At 50.3% G+C, this 18,772-nt stretch overlaps 1 protein-coding gene and 1 long non-coding RNA gene across 12 annotated transcripts in view; one reads left to right on the top strand and one right to left on the bottom strand.

The window, feature by feature from the left end:
• Positions 1 to 7,087, bottom strand: part of VAV2 (vav guanine nucleotide exchange factor 2) — a 389,230-nt gene extending 382,143 nt beyond the window's left edge. For 3 of the 11 annotated variants that reach the window (XM_077305015.1, XM_077305016.1, XM_077305021.1), the window contains exon 1: positions 6,468 to 7,084. In XM_077305015.1, the coding sequence (XP_077161130.1) occupies positions 6,468 to 6,671 (204 nt within the window). In that variant the 5' untranslated portion in view covers positions 6,672 to 7,084. Of the gene's footprint in view, positions 1 to 6,467 lie in introns of all 11 variants that reach the window. The other 8 variants (XM_077305019.1, XM_077305018.1, XM_077305025.1 and 5 more) reach the window with 6 other exon arrangements.
• Positions 7,088 to 7,273: 186 nt separating this feature from the next.
• LOC143821287 (uncharacterized) lies at positions 7,274 to 12,945 on the top strand. The gene is made up of 3 exons (XR_013225757.1): positions 7,274 to 7,454; positions 8,103 to 8,928; positions 10,743 to 12,945. It is a non-coding gene; the product is annotated as an uncharacterized LOC143821287 (long non-coding RNA).
• Positions 12,946 to 18,772: the final 5,827 nt, after the last annotated feature.

The raw sequence follows: 18,772 nt of genomic DNA, 5'->3' as shown, positions 1-18,772 counted from the left end.
TGGGGAAGGGTGAAAAGGGGGGGAGATTAACTTCCTCATTTAAAAAATCCTTTTGCAGGGAGGTGCAAGGGGGCCAGGCAGCTGCTGCAGCTCTGCAACCTGCGCTTCTCCCCATCGACAGGGAACTTCACCGTAAGCGTCTTGCAGGCAGATTGTTCTTGTTTCCCTCTCCTGAGTCCTTTGCTTGCACACTGCCGCCTCCAGCCTGCACACGAGCAAGCAGAAAGGGAGCAGGTAGGAAGCGAACACCAACAGCCAAGGAAGCGTATTTTTAATGCTCCCTTCCCTCTTAATGAAGAATTTGTGAAAGTAGAACATTCCAGGGAACAAGCTAAGCTAGAACCTCTTGCATCAGTGTGCCAGGTTTCTATTTGCTGAGGGGTTTGTTTTTTAAAACACAAGAGAAGACTGAAGAGCAGCCTCCTCCACTGCCAGAATTCAGCAGTGGTCACAATCCACTCCACCCCCTCATCTTCAATCGCTTGCTTCCAGTTTGCAAGAGGCCAACATTCCACAAACTCACCAGACATGGACACTCAAGCTATGTGGGAAGATGTTGACTGTGCACATCCATTCTCCTGTTCCTTATCCACCGTTCTTTGCCTTCCCACCCAAGCACTGGTAAGCCCCTGCTTCCCCCTTTGCTGTCCACCATATCTCAGAAGCACATGAGGTAGACACATTCCACTCATAGTTAGGGACTTGAAGGCACCAGTCAAGATGCAATGTCTGAGGAAAAAATGAAAAATTCAGGGGGGAAATGTTTTTGCCTCCTTGAGGTATATTTTTTCTTTGGGGAATCACTGACCAAACAACACCTTTGCATTTCTTTAATACGGGATGAAAACAGCATATGTACAACTTCAATTTTCTCTGGTCAAAACTAAGATAAATCTGTTAAAGTAATACCAAGTACAGCTACCTGCAACTCGGTCTTTAGCACTGACAACATTTCCAATTTTGCTTGTGGAAAACAAGGCATTTAGAGTGTTTCATAAATATGCCATACAGCACAATTTTACATGCTAAAGTTATAAATATAAATTATGCATTTCAAGTTGTAAAAGCAGTAAAATGTGCTTAGATGGTTTTGATAAGTGAGTAGTGCATATAGTTTGCATTTCCCCCAAACATCCAAGGGCATTTTTCAAATTATTATTATTAACAATAACAATAAACCTCTTTTCTCAAAATTTCCCCGAATGTTACAGCTTTAGAGCTGCATCCTGTTTCTGGCCGCTGCCTCTGTCCGTCAGTCATAAAAGCCAGGCTGCTGTCAGCCTTTGGCCCAGGGCATCCACAACATACCTCCTAAGGGCTAAGGAATCTTTTCTGACTCCCTCACCCCTGCCAAAGTCATGTGGCTGAGAAGCCTCAATCTGCCCACTGGTCTGCATGAAAAAGCAAGTACAGTTGCATTTCACTAAGAAACCACCTGTCCAGGAACCTACACAGCATTGTCTATATGGGAAAATGCACAAAAGAGAAGTGCAGAGTTCTACATCTGGCTCACAAAAATGAGAACCACGCATACTGGATAGGAGAGACATTCTCAGGAGCAGGATTTTTTTGTGAATGAGATCTTAGGGGACTTGTGGACTGTACGTTAAATATGAGCAGACAGTGTGATGCAGCGGTAAAGAAGGCGAAAGCAGTCTTGGGCTGCATCCACAGAGGCATCACACCCAAATCACAATATGTCATAGTCCCACTTTATACCACATTGTTCAGACCCCACCTGGAGTCCTGTGTGCAGTTCTGGAGGCCTCACTTCAAAAAGGATGTGGACAAAATGAAGAGGGTGCAGAGGAGAGTGACGAGAATGATACGGGGCCTCCCAGTGCCATGCTGCTGCTGCTCTAGCCACCTCCGCTGCCACTCCACACCCCCTACAGTGAGAGCGACGGCGGCATGTGTGCATGCACACTACCATGTGTGCGCATGCATACCACCGCATCTGTGCATGCACACAGCTGCGTGAGAGCGTGCACAAACACACGTGAAAGCGCATTCCAACGCTGCCCCACCCCTGCTGTAGGGGTCGCGGGGCGGTGCCGGTTGAGAACCGCAATTAATTCAAATGAATTTTCAGCTAAACATGTGGAAAAAATTCCTGACAGTCAGAGCGGTTCCTCAGTGGAACAGGCTTCCTTGGGAGGTGGCGAGTTCTCCTTCTTTGGAAGTTTTTAAGCCGAGGCTAGACAGAAATGCTGATTTTATGAACCTAGGCAGATTGTGAGTGGGTGGGCAGGAAGGGATGTGCCAGTGTTTGTCTCTTGTGGCCCTACCTTGCATACCCAGGGAATTGCTGATTGCCACTGTGGGATGGCAGGTGAATTTCCTCCAGGCCAGGCTGGATTCTGGAGATATTTCGTGGAGGGGGAATCATTTGGGCATGAAATTGTAGTCAAAGTGGGTGGGCAGGTAGTTGTAAATTCCTGCATAGTGCAGGGGGTTGGACTAGATTACCCTGGAGGTACCTTCCAACTCAATGATTCTATGATTCCATCATAAATCTAGAAGACAAAAAGGTGGGCTGCAGAGATTCTTTTTGTTCTTTTTCCTGTGCAGGTTATAGAGCTTTCAAGAATGAATTCAACCCACTTCAAACATGCAAGACCTGCTTCTCCTGTTGAATCTCAATTGGCCTGCTTACAATGTCAGCTTGAAGCACACATTACGGAAAACCTTTGTAGACGTGTTTCTATGCTCCACCAGAAGAGCAACAGTGGTCTGGGATGCCAAGTATGGCACTGAAAACTTCAAAAATCTCAGATTATTCTGGAGGTCTTTAGGAATGTCTGCAGAAGATGAGGTGGTGGATTGTGGTACCTTCTGTGGACATTATCAAGAACCTTGTGCAAGCCATTCACCAGACAGGGGCTACACTAATTTTGGAGAGTGGAATGGGGAGGGGGACTTCTGGGGTGTGCAGGCATCCCCACTCTGGCCGGAGGTGAAACAAGTTCTGCACTGCTTCACAAGTTTCTCTCAACCCACCACTGAGTCCCTCTGCTCCACCCCCCACCCCCAAGTATTAAGCAGCAGCTGGCTACGTGTCCACTGTGCCCTTCTACCCTTCTGTTAGATATTGTTGGGGGTATTGGCGGTTAGGTTACACCACCGTGTTTGTTGGGATTTTTTATTTCTTGTTATATTATTTTTATGTCCTAGTGTGTTTTAACAAGGTTTTATTATGGACAACTGTACCCCGCCACAAGCTAGTTCTGGGAGTGGCAGGAAATAAATAAATAATAATAGTAATATAATAATAATAATTATTATTATTATAATATAATTATTATTATTATTATTAGGGTTAGGGTTAAAGAGTGTTGGACTTCAGTGTGAAAGTCTCTTGCACACACAGAGATTGTTCCAAATTGCCTTTTCTGGTGCTGCACCATTCTGAGTCCTTTCCCTCAAGGAAATTATCCTGAGGCTACAACCCCCTTCCAGGGACATGGGAACCCAAGGATGACTGGCCATTGCCCTCCCCTTCGGACACCAGACATCCAACAAGGAAGCCAAGGCTGGCAATGCTTCCCTTGCCCAGTGGCCAAAGAGCAGGCCCACAGCCGGTCATCCACCTGTGCATGTGGCGCCTCAGGCCTGGCCCAGGAAACGTGGGCTGAAGCCCAGCTTGGCAATCCGGCCCCATCCAAGTCAAGGATGGCACCGGAGCACTCATAATGAGGGTGGAAGTGTGCAGGAAGGGGGCGAGAGGTGGGCGGGAAAGGAGCTGGGCAGACAGCCCCAAGGCAGCAGGCAGTGGCCACTCAGGGACAGGCTAGAAAGAGGAATCCCCAGTGGGGCTAGCCACTCAGCTCTCGGCTTGATCTGCCCCACAGGACTGTTCTAAGGATAAAATGCTGAACTGGATTTGGGCTCCTTGGGAGGAAGAAAGGCTAAAACAAGCATAGCTTCAGCCAAAATCTGCCTCTTGTCCTGCCTGGGGAAACTCATGTCCAGCCCAGAAGGACCAGCAAGCTCCGAGTCCTGGGGGCACAAATGAAGATGAGGATAAGGAAAGGGGGCTTGGTCAGCATGAGGATCACTAGCAGCAAAACTGGGCCCCCTACCTCCACGAGTCTGCTTTTATTGGCAGACGCCATGACTGGAAAGATGCTCAGGCAAAGAGGACCATGGACTTTGGGTTGAGCAAATCTGAAAAGCATGGAGGGGACGAGGAATGTTTACTGCTAACATGAAATTATTTGCCAAGGCCACTAAACTCCCTCACACAGAACAGGACTTTTGGCGATATGTCAAAGAAGGCCCAGAACTCCAAACACGCCCAAGCCAAGCCCTGAAGCTCTCTGCAACGCACAGCACTCCAACTCATGACTCCCAAGGGCCAGCTGATGGGAGCAGCCTCAGAAAGGACCCTGGCCCCCCCATCCTGTGGCCACCCAAGGCCTTGCCATCAGAGGTGAGAGGAGGGATCCTGTGAGGCACCAATGTGGCACCAATGTGGCCATCCCACCTTGCATCACAGGCTTTGCACAGAAAACTTAGGAACCCAAAGGTTGAGCTGCAAAAATAAAATTTTAATTGCAAATATTTATTACATAAAGTGCACTAGTTCAACAATTTATTTTTTAAAACATCTATAAATCATCACAGTCATAATTTAGAACCATCACAATTCTAACTACACATGGGATAGACCAAATGCATTTCGACCCCAAGGGGTCTTCCTCAGTGTGGTCAAATTGTTAAGTGCAATGGACTCACGCAGAAAATCAAAGACCTTGCTGGGTGGCAAAGAAAAATCTGCTTGGTACTGCTTCAACTAATCTTTCTAATATAAAAACATCTGAGGTGGAGTCCACCGTTTAAAATGTGCTGCCAGAGGCCCCCACTAGGGTTGGGGCCTTCAGCGTCCAAAGCAACCAGGGCGCTGGGGGGAGGGGAGGTGCTGGCGCGCCAGCAGCCACACACATGCAGGTGCAGATTGCGCCTGTGTGCGCGCCCCAGCCAGTGTGCCAGTGCCCACGCCTCCCCCCCCCCACACACACACACACCGCAGCGCTGGCTGCTTCGAGTGCAAACGGCTGCTTGGGCTGCCAAAGCATCCAACCCTAGTTGCCACCCTTGGCTCCTGCCCATCGCGGCATCTCCAGGGCATTCCCACGTGGGTCAGAAAAGGGCATAACCTGAAACCTATAGGATGGAAAAAGATCCCACAAATCCCCCCTCAAGGCTGTGCTCCATGACTCTGATGCTGCTGCCGCTGGTCTCATACCTATTTGCCTGGCCAGCAACCAAAGCAGCATCCAACCAAGACGGTACACCTACTAGGCCCAGGAGCCAAAGGGCTGGGCCAGGCAGCCCTTCCTCCTCAGGAGACAGGTCTAAGGGGCAGAGGTGAAGGAGAAGAAGGGGAAAGGGGGCTTTTCTAGTAGTGGCAGCTCAGGCATGGACAGCCTTCCCACCAGCCCCCATCAGACATCAGCCGGATGTCCGGTCCAGCAGTCAGTGCGGCTCTGCCCCCCTTTCCCCTATGCCACTCACTTCCCACCGCTCTCTAGGTACCCCTGCGGGGTATTCTTGCAGGGCTGCCCCACTGGGCCTTTGCTCCACGGTTTCATCCTGCAGCTGGTTTCCCGTGGACTTTTGTGTAGTGTTTGGGTCTCATGAGAGAAGGCCTCTTAGAAATACCCAAAGGAATCACCATGGCAGAAAAGGGGCGCCATCTGCCAGCAGCTGGGACAGTGGACTGAGGCAGGCTGAGGCGCATCCCACACCCTTGGCAATTAGGCAAACTGGGAGGCTGAGCTTGCGGTTAATAGGGCCCACACTGTGGAAAGGGGCTGCCCCAAGGGCTTTGGGGAGCAAGGCAGGGGGCAGGGGGAAGGGGCTTGGAGCTAGTGCAATCTTTCCTTGGAAGGTTTTCTTCCTGCACTCTCCTGGAGGGTGGGACTGTTACCTCTGAGGGAAAAAATCCTTCTGTCCACAAAACTGCTCCAGTGGATCCAAGCCATGGATTAATATGCCCCACAGTGCCCTGGCAACACTGTAGGAAGACAAAAGGACAAATCCAGCAGACAAGAAGAAATGGGAGGGCATCCTGTAACTGTCTGCGGCCTTCCCCTACCCAGCAAGCAACTCTCCTTTAGCTGCTGCCTATTAGCAATGTAGGGCTAACACTGGCCTGCCTTACAGGGCTGTTGTGAGGTCTTCAGAGATCACCTACCCGCAGCCACTTTAAAGAGCTACACAGATAGGGCAACCCTAACCACGAGTCCAAAGGGCTTTCCTCCGCGTTTCCAGAGCGAGCGAGGGCACTCCGTCTCCGAGCCGCCAGGGAAACCTCGCGGGCCAAAGGCTTCGAGCGGCGGGAAGCACCTCGGCCATCAGCGCCCGAGATGGCTGTGCGGGGCCCTTTGGGCCGGACGCCCCCTTCCTTTCCCTTCCCTTCCCGCCCGGCCTCTCCTCTCCTCTCCGCGCGCCCCGGGCCGTACCTGCGACATCTGGGGCCGGAAGTTGATGTCCTTGAGGTCGACGGAGCCCGGCGCCAGATTGTGGAGCAGCTGGCAGAGGAGGACGCCGTCGCGCAGCGCCTGGGCCAGCTCGAAGACCACGGCCGAGGGCCACACCACGCGGTGGCTGGCCGGCAGCACCTTGCAGTCGATCAGCCAGCGGCCGCACTGCCGCCACTCCTCCATGGCGCCGCCCGCGCCCCGCGCCCCGCGCCCCGGCCCCTACGCCCCCGCACGGGCCCCCATGGCCAGGCCGCCGCCCTCCGCGCCTCTCGGGACAAGCGAAGCAAGGCGAGGCTGGCTGGCTGGCTGGCTGGCTGGCTGGCTGGCGGGGCGCAGAGCCTGCCGCTGCCCCGGGAACAAAGGACGGACGGACGGACGGGCGGCCGCGCCGGGTGGGTTGCCTGGGCTGGCGGCGGCGGCGTCTTGCGCTCCTCCTGGAGCCTCGCCGCCTGGCTGCCCTCTGGCTCGGCAGCTGCGCGGGCGGCCAACGGGAGAGGGCGGGCGGCGTGGCTTACGGCGCCGCCCTCCGCGGCTGGCTGGCTGACTGGCCGGCCGGCCGACCGACCGACCGGCCCTCCCTCTCCCCCTCTCCCGGCGCAACTTCCTTCCTTTGCGAGCAGAAACTTGCCCGGCCTGGAGGCGGAAGGGCTTCCTGGCCCGCCGGCCCCGCCGCTGCCGGCCCGCCGCAGGGCTTCCTCCCGAGGAGAGGCCGGGACGCGGGAGTCCCGCTCAGGCAGAGCCAGAAAGGAGCCCGACCCAAGCGCCGCCCGCTGGCCGGGAAGCCCCCGCTGGGCTCGGCGACAGGCAGGGATTCAGCCCCGCAGCTGGGGGGGGGGGGACTGGCTTCGGGACGCTTGCACGGGAGGAAGCGCCTTCCGACGGGCGGGTCTTGTTTCCCAAGTAAGCCTGCATCCGTTGGGCTGCTCAGCATATCTGCACAGGTCAGCCCACCCACCCCCTCCGGAGGTCAGTGGGATCTTATCCCCCAAACAGCGTGCTCGTGGTCCTTTCCTATACACATAAAATCCATCCGAGTTATGCGCATTCTTCCAAATGCACATATTTAGAATTAGGCATGTTCAGCCAAGAGTAAAAAAGCAGTAACATTTTCAGAGGACGCAAAGCTGTGATCTCAATCAATGTGGGAAAGGTATAAAGGCTCTTTTTCTTCTCAAGGGAGGCAGAAAGGCAGTCTGTGCATGCTCAGGGGAGCGCTCTGCCTTTAGCAAACAAAGACATTAAGCCCTGAGACACTCTTTGCTGAGCAGGCTACAGCTGGGGGAGCCACAGCTAAAACCACCAGGGGCTTCCACTCCCCATGTAGGGGGTTGCCTCCCTTCCAGATGTGTCTGCCTGGTGACATGGTTACAATCAGCAGCCTGTAATCTGGAGAGCCCTGTTGGATTCTAGGTGAAATCCTTCACAAAATCCCACCCTCTTTCCAAAGAAATTCTCCAGGAATTTCCTGGGCTAGAATTGACCACCCTAGACAGGATTCTCCTGTGGTCTACCTGTAGGCTTCTTAGCCAGGTCAGTAGGGTTTAAGTGGCTGGGGGGGGGGGAGGTGTCCTATGACTGGCTCTTCCTAATTCCCTGTGTTGTTCCCTCTGGCAGGCTGTCCTGATGGTGTAGGCAAGGCAGGAAGCTGTGCCCAAGCCTGAAATTACAGTTCATCTTCAGACAACAGAGATCGGTTCCCCTGGAGAAAATGGATGCTTTGCAGGGGGAGGGGGGGTTCTGGCATTGTTCCTCACTGAGGTGCCTGGCCTCCCCGAGGCTCCACTCTCAAATCTCCAGGAGTTCCTGAACCTGAAGCTGGTGGGCCTGGTGGCTCTATCCCAGCCATCGCCCTGTGTGAAAACATCTCACTGGTTCTCTCTGGATGGCAAGGAAAAGCTGTTGCAGCGCCAGCAGAGAGCCAGGCCTGAGCAGCTCAGAGTCAAGGGGCAGGGGACATTGCTACACTGCTTCCCGCTCCTGGAATGGGTCTCGGTTGTGAACCTCACAGGGCAGGAAGAATTGCTCTAGAAAGTTTTGCAAAGGCCTCCTGAGACAGATGGGGTGCCCCCTGTATTGCCTGGCCCTTCCTGCTTTGCTCTTGCTGAACAAGCCAGAGTTGGGAACAGAAGTAACCAGGGAGGAAATGAGCTGAAAAACGTTCTGGAAGAACTGCTGCCCCCTGTTGTTGAGCCTGGAGTATTATACTTATCCATTTTTCTTCTGCTGATTCCAGCATGGAGGGATGCTTGGTCTAACGGTTATTACAAGGGATAACTTCTTGCTGTGATAACTTTCTGCAACTCATTTGCAGCTGTCCTTATAAGAAGAAAATATCAGAACCCAAATAGCATGAATTAGTCGTCCCCCCCCCCAAGAAATGCCCTTCTGCTAACAACTATGGCTCCCCGTAGCCATTGCTTGCCAGGGATTTACACTCCAGGTTTGTACCGTATTTCTTCTCTCCTTCACAGGCCTCGTACTCTTGAATTATATATTTCCAAGCAGTGTGGAAATGTCTGTATATACAGCATACCTTTGCACCATTGCTATTTTTAGTACTGCTTCACTGGGCAGATGCTTTTATTTTTTTAATCTGGCTTTTCACTTGCCTGCGTTGCTTGGGAGGGTGGTGATATGTCCCCACTGGCACTCTCTCAGGTGCACATTGTGGCAATCACTCTGGTCAACAGTTGCAGAGGGGGTCATCATCTGCCTTCCCCGCAGCTTCTGCCCATGGTAGACTGGTCAGAGGTGTGGTTTTTGCATTATGGGAAATGTCATGGTTGCTCAGGCAAGCCCCATCCTGTCAGATCTTGGAAACTAAACAGGGCTGGCCCTGCCTAGTATTTGGATGGGAGACCTACAAGGAATAGGATGGCAGTTCCTTTAAGAAACACCAGGGGGCGTGACTGTCACAGGCTGTCTTAACAACTGTCCAGGGTGAGGGAGTGCAATTAATCCTGTCAGCTGGTGGGGCGGGGGAAGGTGCGGTGCCCTGTCTGCTCTAGTGGGGGGAGCGGCAGAGGCTGAGAGCTTGTTAACAGCTAAGCTGTGTTATTCGTTCACTGTCTCAAGCCTGTGGCCTTGGGTGACCAGTGAGCATTAGATTCTTGTGTCAGCTTGGTGTAGCAGTTAAGGCTGGTGGTTTCTAATCTGGCGAGCCAGGTTTAATTCCCACCCCCCTCCACATGCAGCCAGTTGGGAGATCTTGGGCTAAACACAGAGCTGTTCTCACAAAGCAGTTTCTCTGAGGGCCGTTCCGCATTCGTCCAAAATAGCACAATGGTTACAAATTGAAATCGCTACAGTTTTGCCGTTATGCACCACGTCGTTGACAATCTGCAATACTCCTGAAACTGATCCGCAAAAAGCGCTTCGTTGTAGCGCTTTCAGGGAAATCCCAAAAAGTGGATTCACCCTCCGGAAAGCGCTACACTCCTGCAACCAATCTGCAACACCAGCGGGAAAGTTCTGTGCGTTACCATTGTTGCGGTTTCTGCAAAGTCCCTCCCCTGGCTCTCTCCTCTGATCTTCCCGCGAAGCGATCGCCATTTTTTTTCTCCGAGCGAGTGGAGATCAACGCACCGGCAAGCCTTCGTTTACCCAGTGAGGCTGCAGTCCCTCTGTTTAAAGTCACCAAGCACAAGCATCGCAGAGGCCCGTTTGCTGGTTTATTTTCACTTTATTTTTCACACTGTTTTCTGCCGAATATCGCGCCCGTGAGGGGGGGGATTTTTTTTTTCACTCGGGGGGGGGAGCGTGGCAATGATGATACGGCAGCTCAAACATCACCTGCTAGCTGGATGGGTCTCTCCAGTTGCAACGAATCAATGCAGATTCGTTGCAACGTTTTTTTTTTTTTTTTTAAACCTTCCTTAAAGGGAAAGGGGCTGTTTGGGAGCATGATAACGGCCGCCCATTGGCTGGTTGACGGCCAGGGGCGGGACACAGCTCAGCAGTAGCGCTTCCTTTCTAGCGATTTTTGCCGAGACCGGAACCCTGTGGGAAACGATAGAAACGCAACTGGATTCCACTACAAAGGCAGGTATGCATAACAACGATTTCCACTATTTAAAATGGTGATTTTTCGTTCAGCAAACAATTTGCTACATGGATCCCGGTGCGGAATGGCCCTCAGAGCTCTCTCAGGCCCACCTATCTCACAAAGTGTCTATTGTGGAGCAAGGAAGGGAAAGTCACTTGGAGACCCCCTCAGGTAATCAATTCTCCTTTGCTGTCTGCTTTGAATTACAGGGCTGGAGCTGGTTCTAAAAGGAGGGAAACTTAACTCGGTCTGGCAGTTCTGAGGCATGCCTGCAGGCCGCTGCGTCTGTGTCAATCCATAAAGAGTTCTTTGCTGCCGCAAGAGTCCTATTTGGCAGAACCCTCCCAGACAGAACTCCCCTTCTCCTCCACAGAGCCTCTCACCCACGCCAGTAGCACAGGAAGGCGATGAGGGGGCCACTGGGATTTACCCTGTCCCAGAATGTCTCTTCATCCCAGCTACTGAGGATCTCTGACTGGAGGCCATCCAACATCACTGCCTCAACAGTGGCTACAGGACATGTCAATTGCAGGTCTCATGTGGCCGCAATGGACTGGGATGCCCTGGTGAGGGGAACAGTTAAGAGACCCCCACACATGCACACACACACCCCTGGTTTTAGACTGTGGTGATGTGATGAGACTTTGAGGAGTTCAACAACCAGATACAAGAACAGATGGCAAGTCTAGTGGACCTCAGTCAGCTAACCCAGCCCAGCAAAAGGATGGTGTGGCTGCCATGGCAGTGACCGCTGTTCCTTCCAACCCAGCAAATCCACCAGCACAGCCTGCAACCACAAGGGACAGACTGTGGCAGCCTGAGGACTCTGGACAGTCTGTGATGGGACCCCAGACAAGCTGGCCTTCTGGACTGTGCAGGTGGCATTCATGCAGGCGAATGGAGGAATTTAGCTCGGATGCTAATCGAGTCCATTACATGGGCACCTTCCTCGAGGGGGCTGCTGTGGACTGGCTGGTCTCCCTCTATGACCAGGGGTTCCCTCAGCTGCTGAATTTCGATGCCTTCATGCAAGCTTTTGAAGATCTGCTCCAGGAGGATCTAGCTTTCTCCCAGCTCCAAGGCCTGCATCAAGGGATTTGGTTGGTTAGTTGCTATGTCAAAAATTTCTGGAGGCTGGCCAGCGAGTATTGAGGCTGGTCAGAAGTCATCCTGACCCAGGCTTTCTGTACTGAACTGAATTCAGAGATATTGAATTGGGCACTGATGCAAGAGAACTCCCAGATCCTACTGGGGTGGATATGCCTCACCAGAGAGGTTGGGAATTGAACCAAATAGGTGAACCTGCAAGTTGACTCCAGGACAGGAGCAGCTGAGCATCAGTTCCTGGAGTGGTGGTTGTCCTGAACCCACAACCAGGCCTATAAAACCAGAGTCCAGGAGCACCTTTAAGACCAACAAAGATTTATTCAGGGCGTGAGCTCTCGAGTGCAAGCACTCTTCGTCAGACTAAGAACTCTCTACATGACAGTAGGAATATATAGCAAAAAATTAATTCTGTTAAATTAGTAAACTGTGTTACACATCCAAAAACAGCCATATGATAATTATTTGCCAGAACAGCCAATCAAGCCCCTGGATTTCAGTTGCAGTTCACAAAAACACAGGAGAAATAAAACTCTGTCAGTGATCAAAGGCTCCCACCCCACCATTTGCTGTTTGCCTCATCTGTCACCAGACAAGTGTGAAACATGCCTGTAAGGGAATTGCTGGCAATTATTTCACCCCAAGAACAGGGAGTTAAACTTAAAATTCCATTCCACTACCATTACCTTACAGTCACATTAACACAAATAAAATAAATTGTGAAGAATATGGATACAAGAGTTGAACAAGGTTAGCATGAATACTGAGATTTTAAAAAAAACTATGTCCTTGTTGAGTACAGGGTATTTGAGTGTTGAAATAACTTGCATTTCTGTAATCTCCCTTTCTAGCCTGTTCTTGAAGTTCCTTTGCAATAAAACAGCTACATTCAGGTCCCTTATTGAATGTCCTGGAAGGTTGAAGTATTCCCCTACAGGTTTTTCAATTTTGTGGTTTTTGATATCAGACTTGTGCCCATTAATTCTTTGGTGCAGGGTTTGACCTGTTTGCCCTATGTAGAGAACAGAGGGACATGATGGCATATACAATGTTTGTAAATGAGCAATTGTATAAGCCTTTGATGGTATAGGTTAGCGATCCCCAACCTGTGGGCTGCGGACCACATGTGGTCCATCGACTAATTGGAGGTGGGCCCCGAAAGACGCCTTCTTCCCCTCCCCAGCCCTTTACTTCATCCCCCCCCGGCCCTTTACAACAGTGGTCCCCAACCTTTCTGAGGTTGGGGACCGGCAGGGCATTGGGGCGCGGCCCGTGGCCCGCGCGGGCCACGCCCACGCATCGGCCGCGCCCGCAAACCGCAGGCCGTGCCCCGCATCGGGCCGCGCCCGCGAGCCGTGCCCGCACATCGGGCCGCGCCTGCGGGCCGTGCCCCCGCATCGGGCCGCGCCTGCACGTCGGGCCGCGCCCCTGAGCCGCGCCCGCACATCGGGCCGCGCCCGCGGGCCATGCCCCCGCATCGGGCTGCGCCCGTGAGCCGCGCCCGCACGGGCGTGGCCCGGCCCCGATTCCTTCTCCCCGCCCTCCCGCAGTAAGAAGCTTCCCGGGCCGCAAGATTGCGGCCTGGGAAGTTTTTTACTGCGGGGGGGCGGGGAGAGGGAGCCGCGGCCCGGCGCCATGGCCTTCACGGCCTGGCACCGGGCCGCAGCCCACAGGTTGGGGACCACTGCTTTACAACACACTTCGGGTGTCATTGTCTCCCATCACTAACAAGCTCAGGGTTCCCATTGGTTTGTCATTGTCATGAGTTAAAATTTCCATGAAAATCAAATGTACCTTTTGTTCATTGTTGTGGCGTGTCTGTATCTTATTTTGAAGGGATGTTTAAACATTACCATAGCGATCAGAGAGCGTTAGGGCAGTGGTTGAGAGTAGAGGAGTAAACTACCCCCCCACACCGGGCCTCAGTCAAATTGTCAAGCGTTGAGTGGTCCCCGGTGATAAAAAGGTTGGGGACCACTGGTATAGGTGATGTTGTTAGGTCCAGTAGTTGTAGCATTGGAGTATATATGGCAGCAAAGTTGGCATCTGGGTATTCTTACCCAAATTGCGTGAACATGTGTCCTAAAACACGTATCTTTGAGCTTGTGGGGAAGATTAGCCCAAATGCTGTGAGAGGGGGGTAACTTAGCGTTTATGGATCGAAATGCCTATATATACCAGGGTTGATTACATCCGTAGGAACTCAAGGCAAACACAGATGTAAATGGTAAAATAGTAATATAAGCTTTATTGAAAGGAAAATAACAAAAAAGACACACAAATAGCTAACACATAGAGAAGACAGTGTGCTTGTCAGTGAGGCAGGGGGCCCTGCCACACCTTAACAATCCCCCACTCTGGGGCGAATTTTATTTCCATTCATTCGCTCCAGACCAATGTATAATGTGTTAGTGGCGGCAAAGATTGAAATTCAGACTAGAAATTCAGAGAGAAAAGTGGCGCTATCTTCTGCCACTACAAAAACTACAAATCTTAAGCCAAATCAAAAGCAAAACACATTTAGGAGGGGTTTGGGTGACTTAAGGAAAGCTGTGATGTTGCCATTCCTCTTCACCACAACCACTTAAAACTAAATGTAACATATATGAACAATGAATTAGCTAAGCGTGAGGTCTCCACCATATGAATAAAGCAATTAACCAATGCAACTAATACGCTGAGCAAGGCAATCTAGCAAACAATAGACAAAAAGCAAATGCAGTGAAAACCAAATTCTATGCAGGCAGGAAACTGTGGGCAGTACCTGAGCAATATTTTAGAATGCGAGCACTAGGCAATCCTAAAAATGCTGGCAATGAATATCAAGCAATTTCTATGAAGCAGGCAGAAAGTGGTAGAAACTAAAAAGTTAGACAATGAACTAAGCAATGGCTTCTAATAAGCAATGCAATAAGAACAAGGTAAAGCGAAGCAATTTAGCAAAACTTATATACATAAACTAGCAAACTATTTAAAACTGATACAGGCACAATGTAACAGACAGTGAGTTGAAATACAGGGTGCAATACAATTCGGAATACAGACAATACAGTTTGAAAAACTTCCTCCCCCCTTGTCCCATTGGTAAAGGTGGGAGTGAAGCTGGAGATTCCTTGAATAGTTGAACATGAGGATTGATGAAGATGAGCAACTGGTCCAGCAGTTGAAGATGTTGATATATATATGCATATATATATTTATATATATATATTTATATATATATATTTTTGTTGCTGTTGTAAGATATTGCTGGATGATGTTTGCAAACACACAGAAAGGTAAAGGTGGTTCCTCCATGGGGGTGGAAAAAAAAGAAGCTTGGTCGAAGGATCCTTTTTGAGAGAGAGAGAGAGAGAGAGAGAGAGAGAGAGAGAGAGAGAGAGAGAGAGAGAGAGAGCCATTGGCAAGTGGTTGTGGAAACAAGCCAATAGCTGGAGATGTGTGCAGGTCTGGGTTCAGCATACAAGTTGATCTTTCTTCCCCCCCTTGTGACTGAAATGGCAGGTGAAGAGGTGAAGGCACTAATCCAGTGTGTCAGAGCATACGCAGGGTCAGAGGTAGCATACAGAAGAAGAAGCAGGCAGAGAGGCTTTATAGAACAGGAGCTGGGGTAAACAGCAAGCATCAGAAGTTCACCAGCAGGTGGACTGGGGCAGAAAATGCAGAACAGCAGGTCACAGGACACATCCAGAGCAAACGCAGGATCGCTGTCATCTTGACCAGGTCAAGTCTGGAGATTGGCGCGCAGAATATAGGTGAAGAGTGCACAGGCAGGACCATCAGGAACTAGCCTGGGGATTTGAGGATTGCGATGCACAAGCCTGGAGCCTCAAGAGGGCAGGCTTGGCAGAAGTGGGTTGCAAGAATGTTTGAGTGGCCCAGGGCATCAACAGCACAGTGGAGCTGAAGAGCCCAATTGAGAGAGAAGTCAAGAAGGATGCAGCTCAATGGAGAAGTGCGTGAGGTTCAAAGAGTGATGCTGAAAAGTCTGTTGGGGCTGACCTCAAGTGAGCATGCAGCCTGATGGACATATAGACAGTGAAGTCAAATGAAAGATTGGGGCATACGTGGCTATCAAGATCCACTGTGGTGGATGCCCACCATGACCTTACACAGACTGAAAAATAGGATTTCTTGCGAGTTAGAAAACTCTGGGTCTATATAGCAGGTAGGAGGATCTAGATGCCATCTCCAGAGTGGGAGATGAGGATTACAATGCAAGATAAAGGAAGGAAGATGCCAAACTCCTGGTGAGAAATGTTCTTTTCCAAAGAGCAAAAGTGAGAAAAACTTTCTCCAAGATATGTTCCAAGGTGAACATTACAGAACTGATATGATCCATTTGAGGAAGAGTAGACAAAGATTGCTGAATAAGTTTCCCTAGTTAAAAGGTGCGGTGCGGAAAAAAAATCCAATAGACAAGAGACAAGCATGAAGGTGCACAGGTTAGACAGAAAAGGTCGACATTCACTGAGTCCTTACCCATAAAGCGAACAAAGTGACAAGACAGCACACGCGCTAGCGTTGGAAACAGGAGAGAGCGGATACTCATTTGGAAGGAGACCTGGAGGCTTAGAGCTTACATAGGGTTCAAACATTTGACAGAACCAATTGAAAGAAAGGGGGACTCCAAGAGTGGCAGTCCCAATATGGAACAATTTCCTGTTGAGGGGAAGCGGCTGGAGCAGGAGCTCCATGAGAGAGGAAACAAGGAGAGCTAGAAGGAAAGTCATACTTACCTTGGTTGAGTCTCTGTGCTTTCCAGTGGCAAAGCAAAACAATCGACCTGTGAAGGAGTGGGGGCTGCTTGGTAAGAGTCAGGCTGAGAGGCCTGAGTCAAAAACAAAATTTCAAACTCGGTTCCCCTTCAAACAGACAAACAAAAAAAATTGACAAAAAGAAAATATAAAAAAAACCTGAAGATACAACAGAGAAGGAAAAACTGTGGACACATTTCCCAAAGATGATTTGTTCCTTGTTTTTACCAAAAATGGTAGCAAAACACACAACAAAAATCTAAAGAGTTTGTCTCAAAACAAACATAAAAGAAAAATGCTTACTACCAGAGCAGGCACGCATGTCTCTCCAGCCAGGCATTTTCCTAACATGTAAATGTTATGCAGATAGACAGCTCTGACTGAGGAAGCTCTATTGAGGCATAGCAGCTTTTCAGTGGGCACACTTCCAAACTGCTAACGAGAAAGTTTTGAGACAGAAGAAGAAGAAGAAGAAGAAGAGTTGGTTCTTATATGCCGCTTTTCCCTACCCGAAGGAGGCTCAAAGCGGCTTACAGTCGCCTTCCCATTCTTCTCCCCACAACAGACACCCTGTGGGGTGGGTGAGGCTGAGAGAGCCCTGATATCACTGCCCCGTCAGAACAGTTTTATCAGTGCCGTGGCGAGCCCAAGGTCACCCAGCTGGCTGCACGTGGAGGAGTGCAGAATCGAACCTGGCATGCCAGATTAGAAGTCCGCACTCCTAACCACTACACCAAACTGGCTCTCCCCCCTCACTTCATAGAATCATAGAGTTGGAAGGGGCCATGCAGGCCATCTAGTCCAACCCTCTGCTCAACGCAGGATCAGCCCAGAGCATCCTAAAGCGTCCAAGAAAAGTGTGTATCCAACCTTTGCTTGAAGACTGCCAGTGAGGGGGAGCTCACCACCTCCTTAGGCAGCCTATTCCACTGCTGAACTACTCTGACTGTGAAAATTTTTTTCCTGATATCTAGCATATATTGCTGTACTTAAAGTTTAAACCCATTACTGCGTGTCCTTTCCTCTGCAGCCAACAGAAACAGCATCCTGTCCTCCTCCAAGTGACAACCTTTCAAATACTTAAAGAGGGCTATCATGTCCCCTCTCAGCCTCCTTTTCTCCAGGCTGAACATTCCCAAGTCCCTCAACCTATCTTCATAGGGCTTGGTCCCTTGGCCCCAGATCATCTTCGTCGCTCTCCTTTGTACCCTTTCAATTTTATCTATGTCCTTCTTGAAATGAGGCCTCCAGAACTACACACAGTACTCCTGGTGAGGTCTGACCAGTGCCATATACAATGGGACTATGACATCTTGTGATTTTGATGTGATGCCCGGTGATACAGCCCAAAATGGCATTCGCTTTTTACTGCTGCATCACACTGCCTACTCATGTTTAGCTTACAGTCCACAAGGACTCCAAGGTCTCGTTCACACACAGTGTCACCTAGAAGCGTATCCCCCATCCAGTAGGCATGTTTTTCATTTTTCTGACCCAGATGCAGAACTTTACACTTATCTTTATTAAATTGCATCTTGTTCTCATTTGCCCATTTTTCCATTGTGTTCAGATCTCGTTGAACTCTGTCTCTATTTTTCAGAGTATTTGCCAGTCCTCCCAATTTGGTGTCATCTGCAAACCTCCACCCCCTCATCTGGATCATTAATAAATATGTTAAAAAGTACCGGGCCGAGCACCGAGCCCTGAGGTACCCCGCTACTCACCTCTCTCCAGTCTGATGAAACACCATTGACAACAACTCTTTGAGTGTGATTCTCTAACCAATTCCCTATCTACTTAACTATCTGAAAATCCAGATTGCAGTCCTTCAACTTATCCATCAGAACATCATGTGGAACCTTGTCAAAAGCTTTACTAAAATCCAAGTAAATGACATCAACCGAATTTCCCCGATCCAGCAAACCTGTTAGTTGGTCAAAAAAGGAAACCAGGTTGGTCTGGCAGGACCTGTTGGAGACAAATCCATGCTGACTTCCTTGGATCACCAAATTGTCCTCCAGATGTTTGCAGATCGCTCCCTTTAATATCTGCTCCATTATCTTCCCCACAACAGAGGTCAGACTCACTGGTCTGTAGTTTCCCGGGTCATCCCTCCTCCCTTTTTTGAAGATCGGAATAACGTTTGCTCTCTTCCAGTCCTCCGGGACATCTCCAGTCCTTAAAGAGGTCCCAAAGATGATGGACAAGGGCTGTGCAAGTTCTCTGGAAAGTTCTTTGAGCACTTTCGGGTGCATTTCATCCAGCCCAGAGGATTTGAACTCTTTGACCTGTGGGAAAAAACAGATGTAAAATAGGCACTAAGCCTTTCTGCTTTCTCTGCATCTTCCATTAGAGTTTGTCCATCCGCACCCAACAGT

The sequence above is a fragment of the Paroedura picta genome, chromosome 12 (genome assembly GCF_049243985.1).
Source record: "Paroedura picta isolate Pp20150507F chromosome 12, Ppicta_v3.0, whole genome shotgun sequence".
Taxonomy (NCBI): Eukaryota; Metazoa; Chordata; class Lepidosauria; order Squamata; family Gekkonidae; genus Paroedura; species Paroedura picta.
The sequence above is the reverse complement of the archived record's forward strand: the minus strand, read 5'-3'. Positions and strand labels throughout refer to the sequence as shown.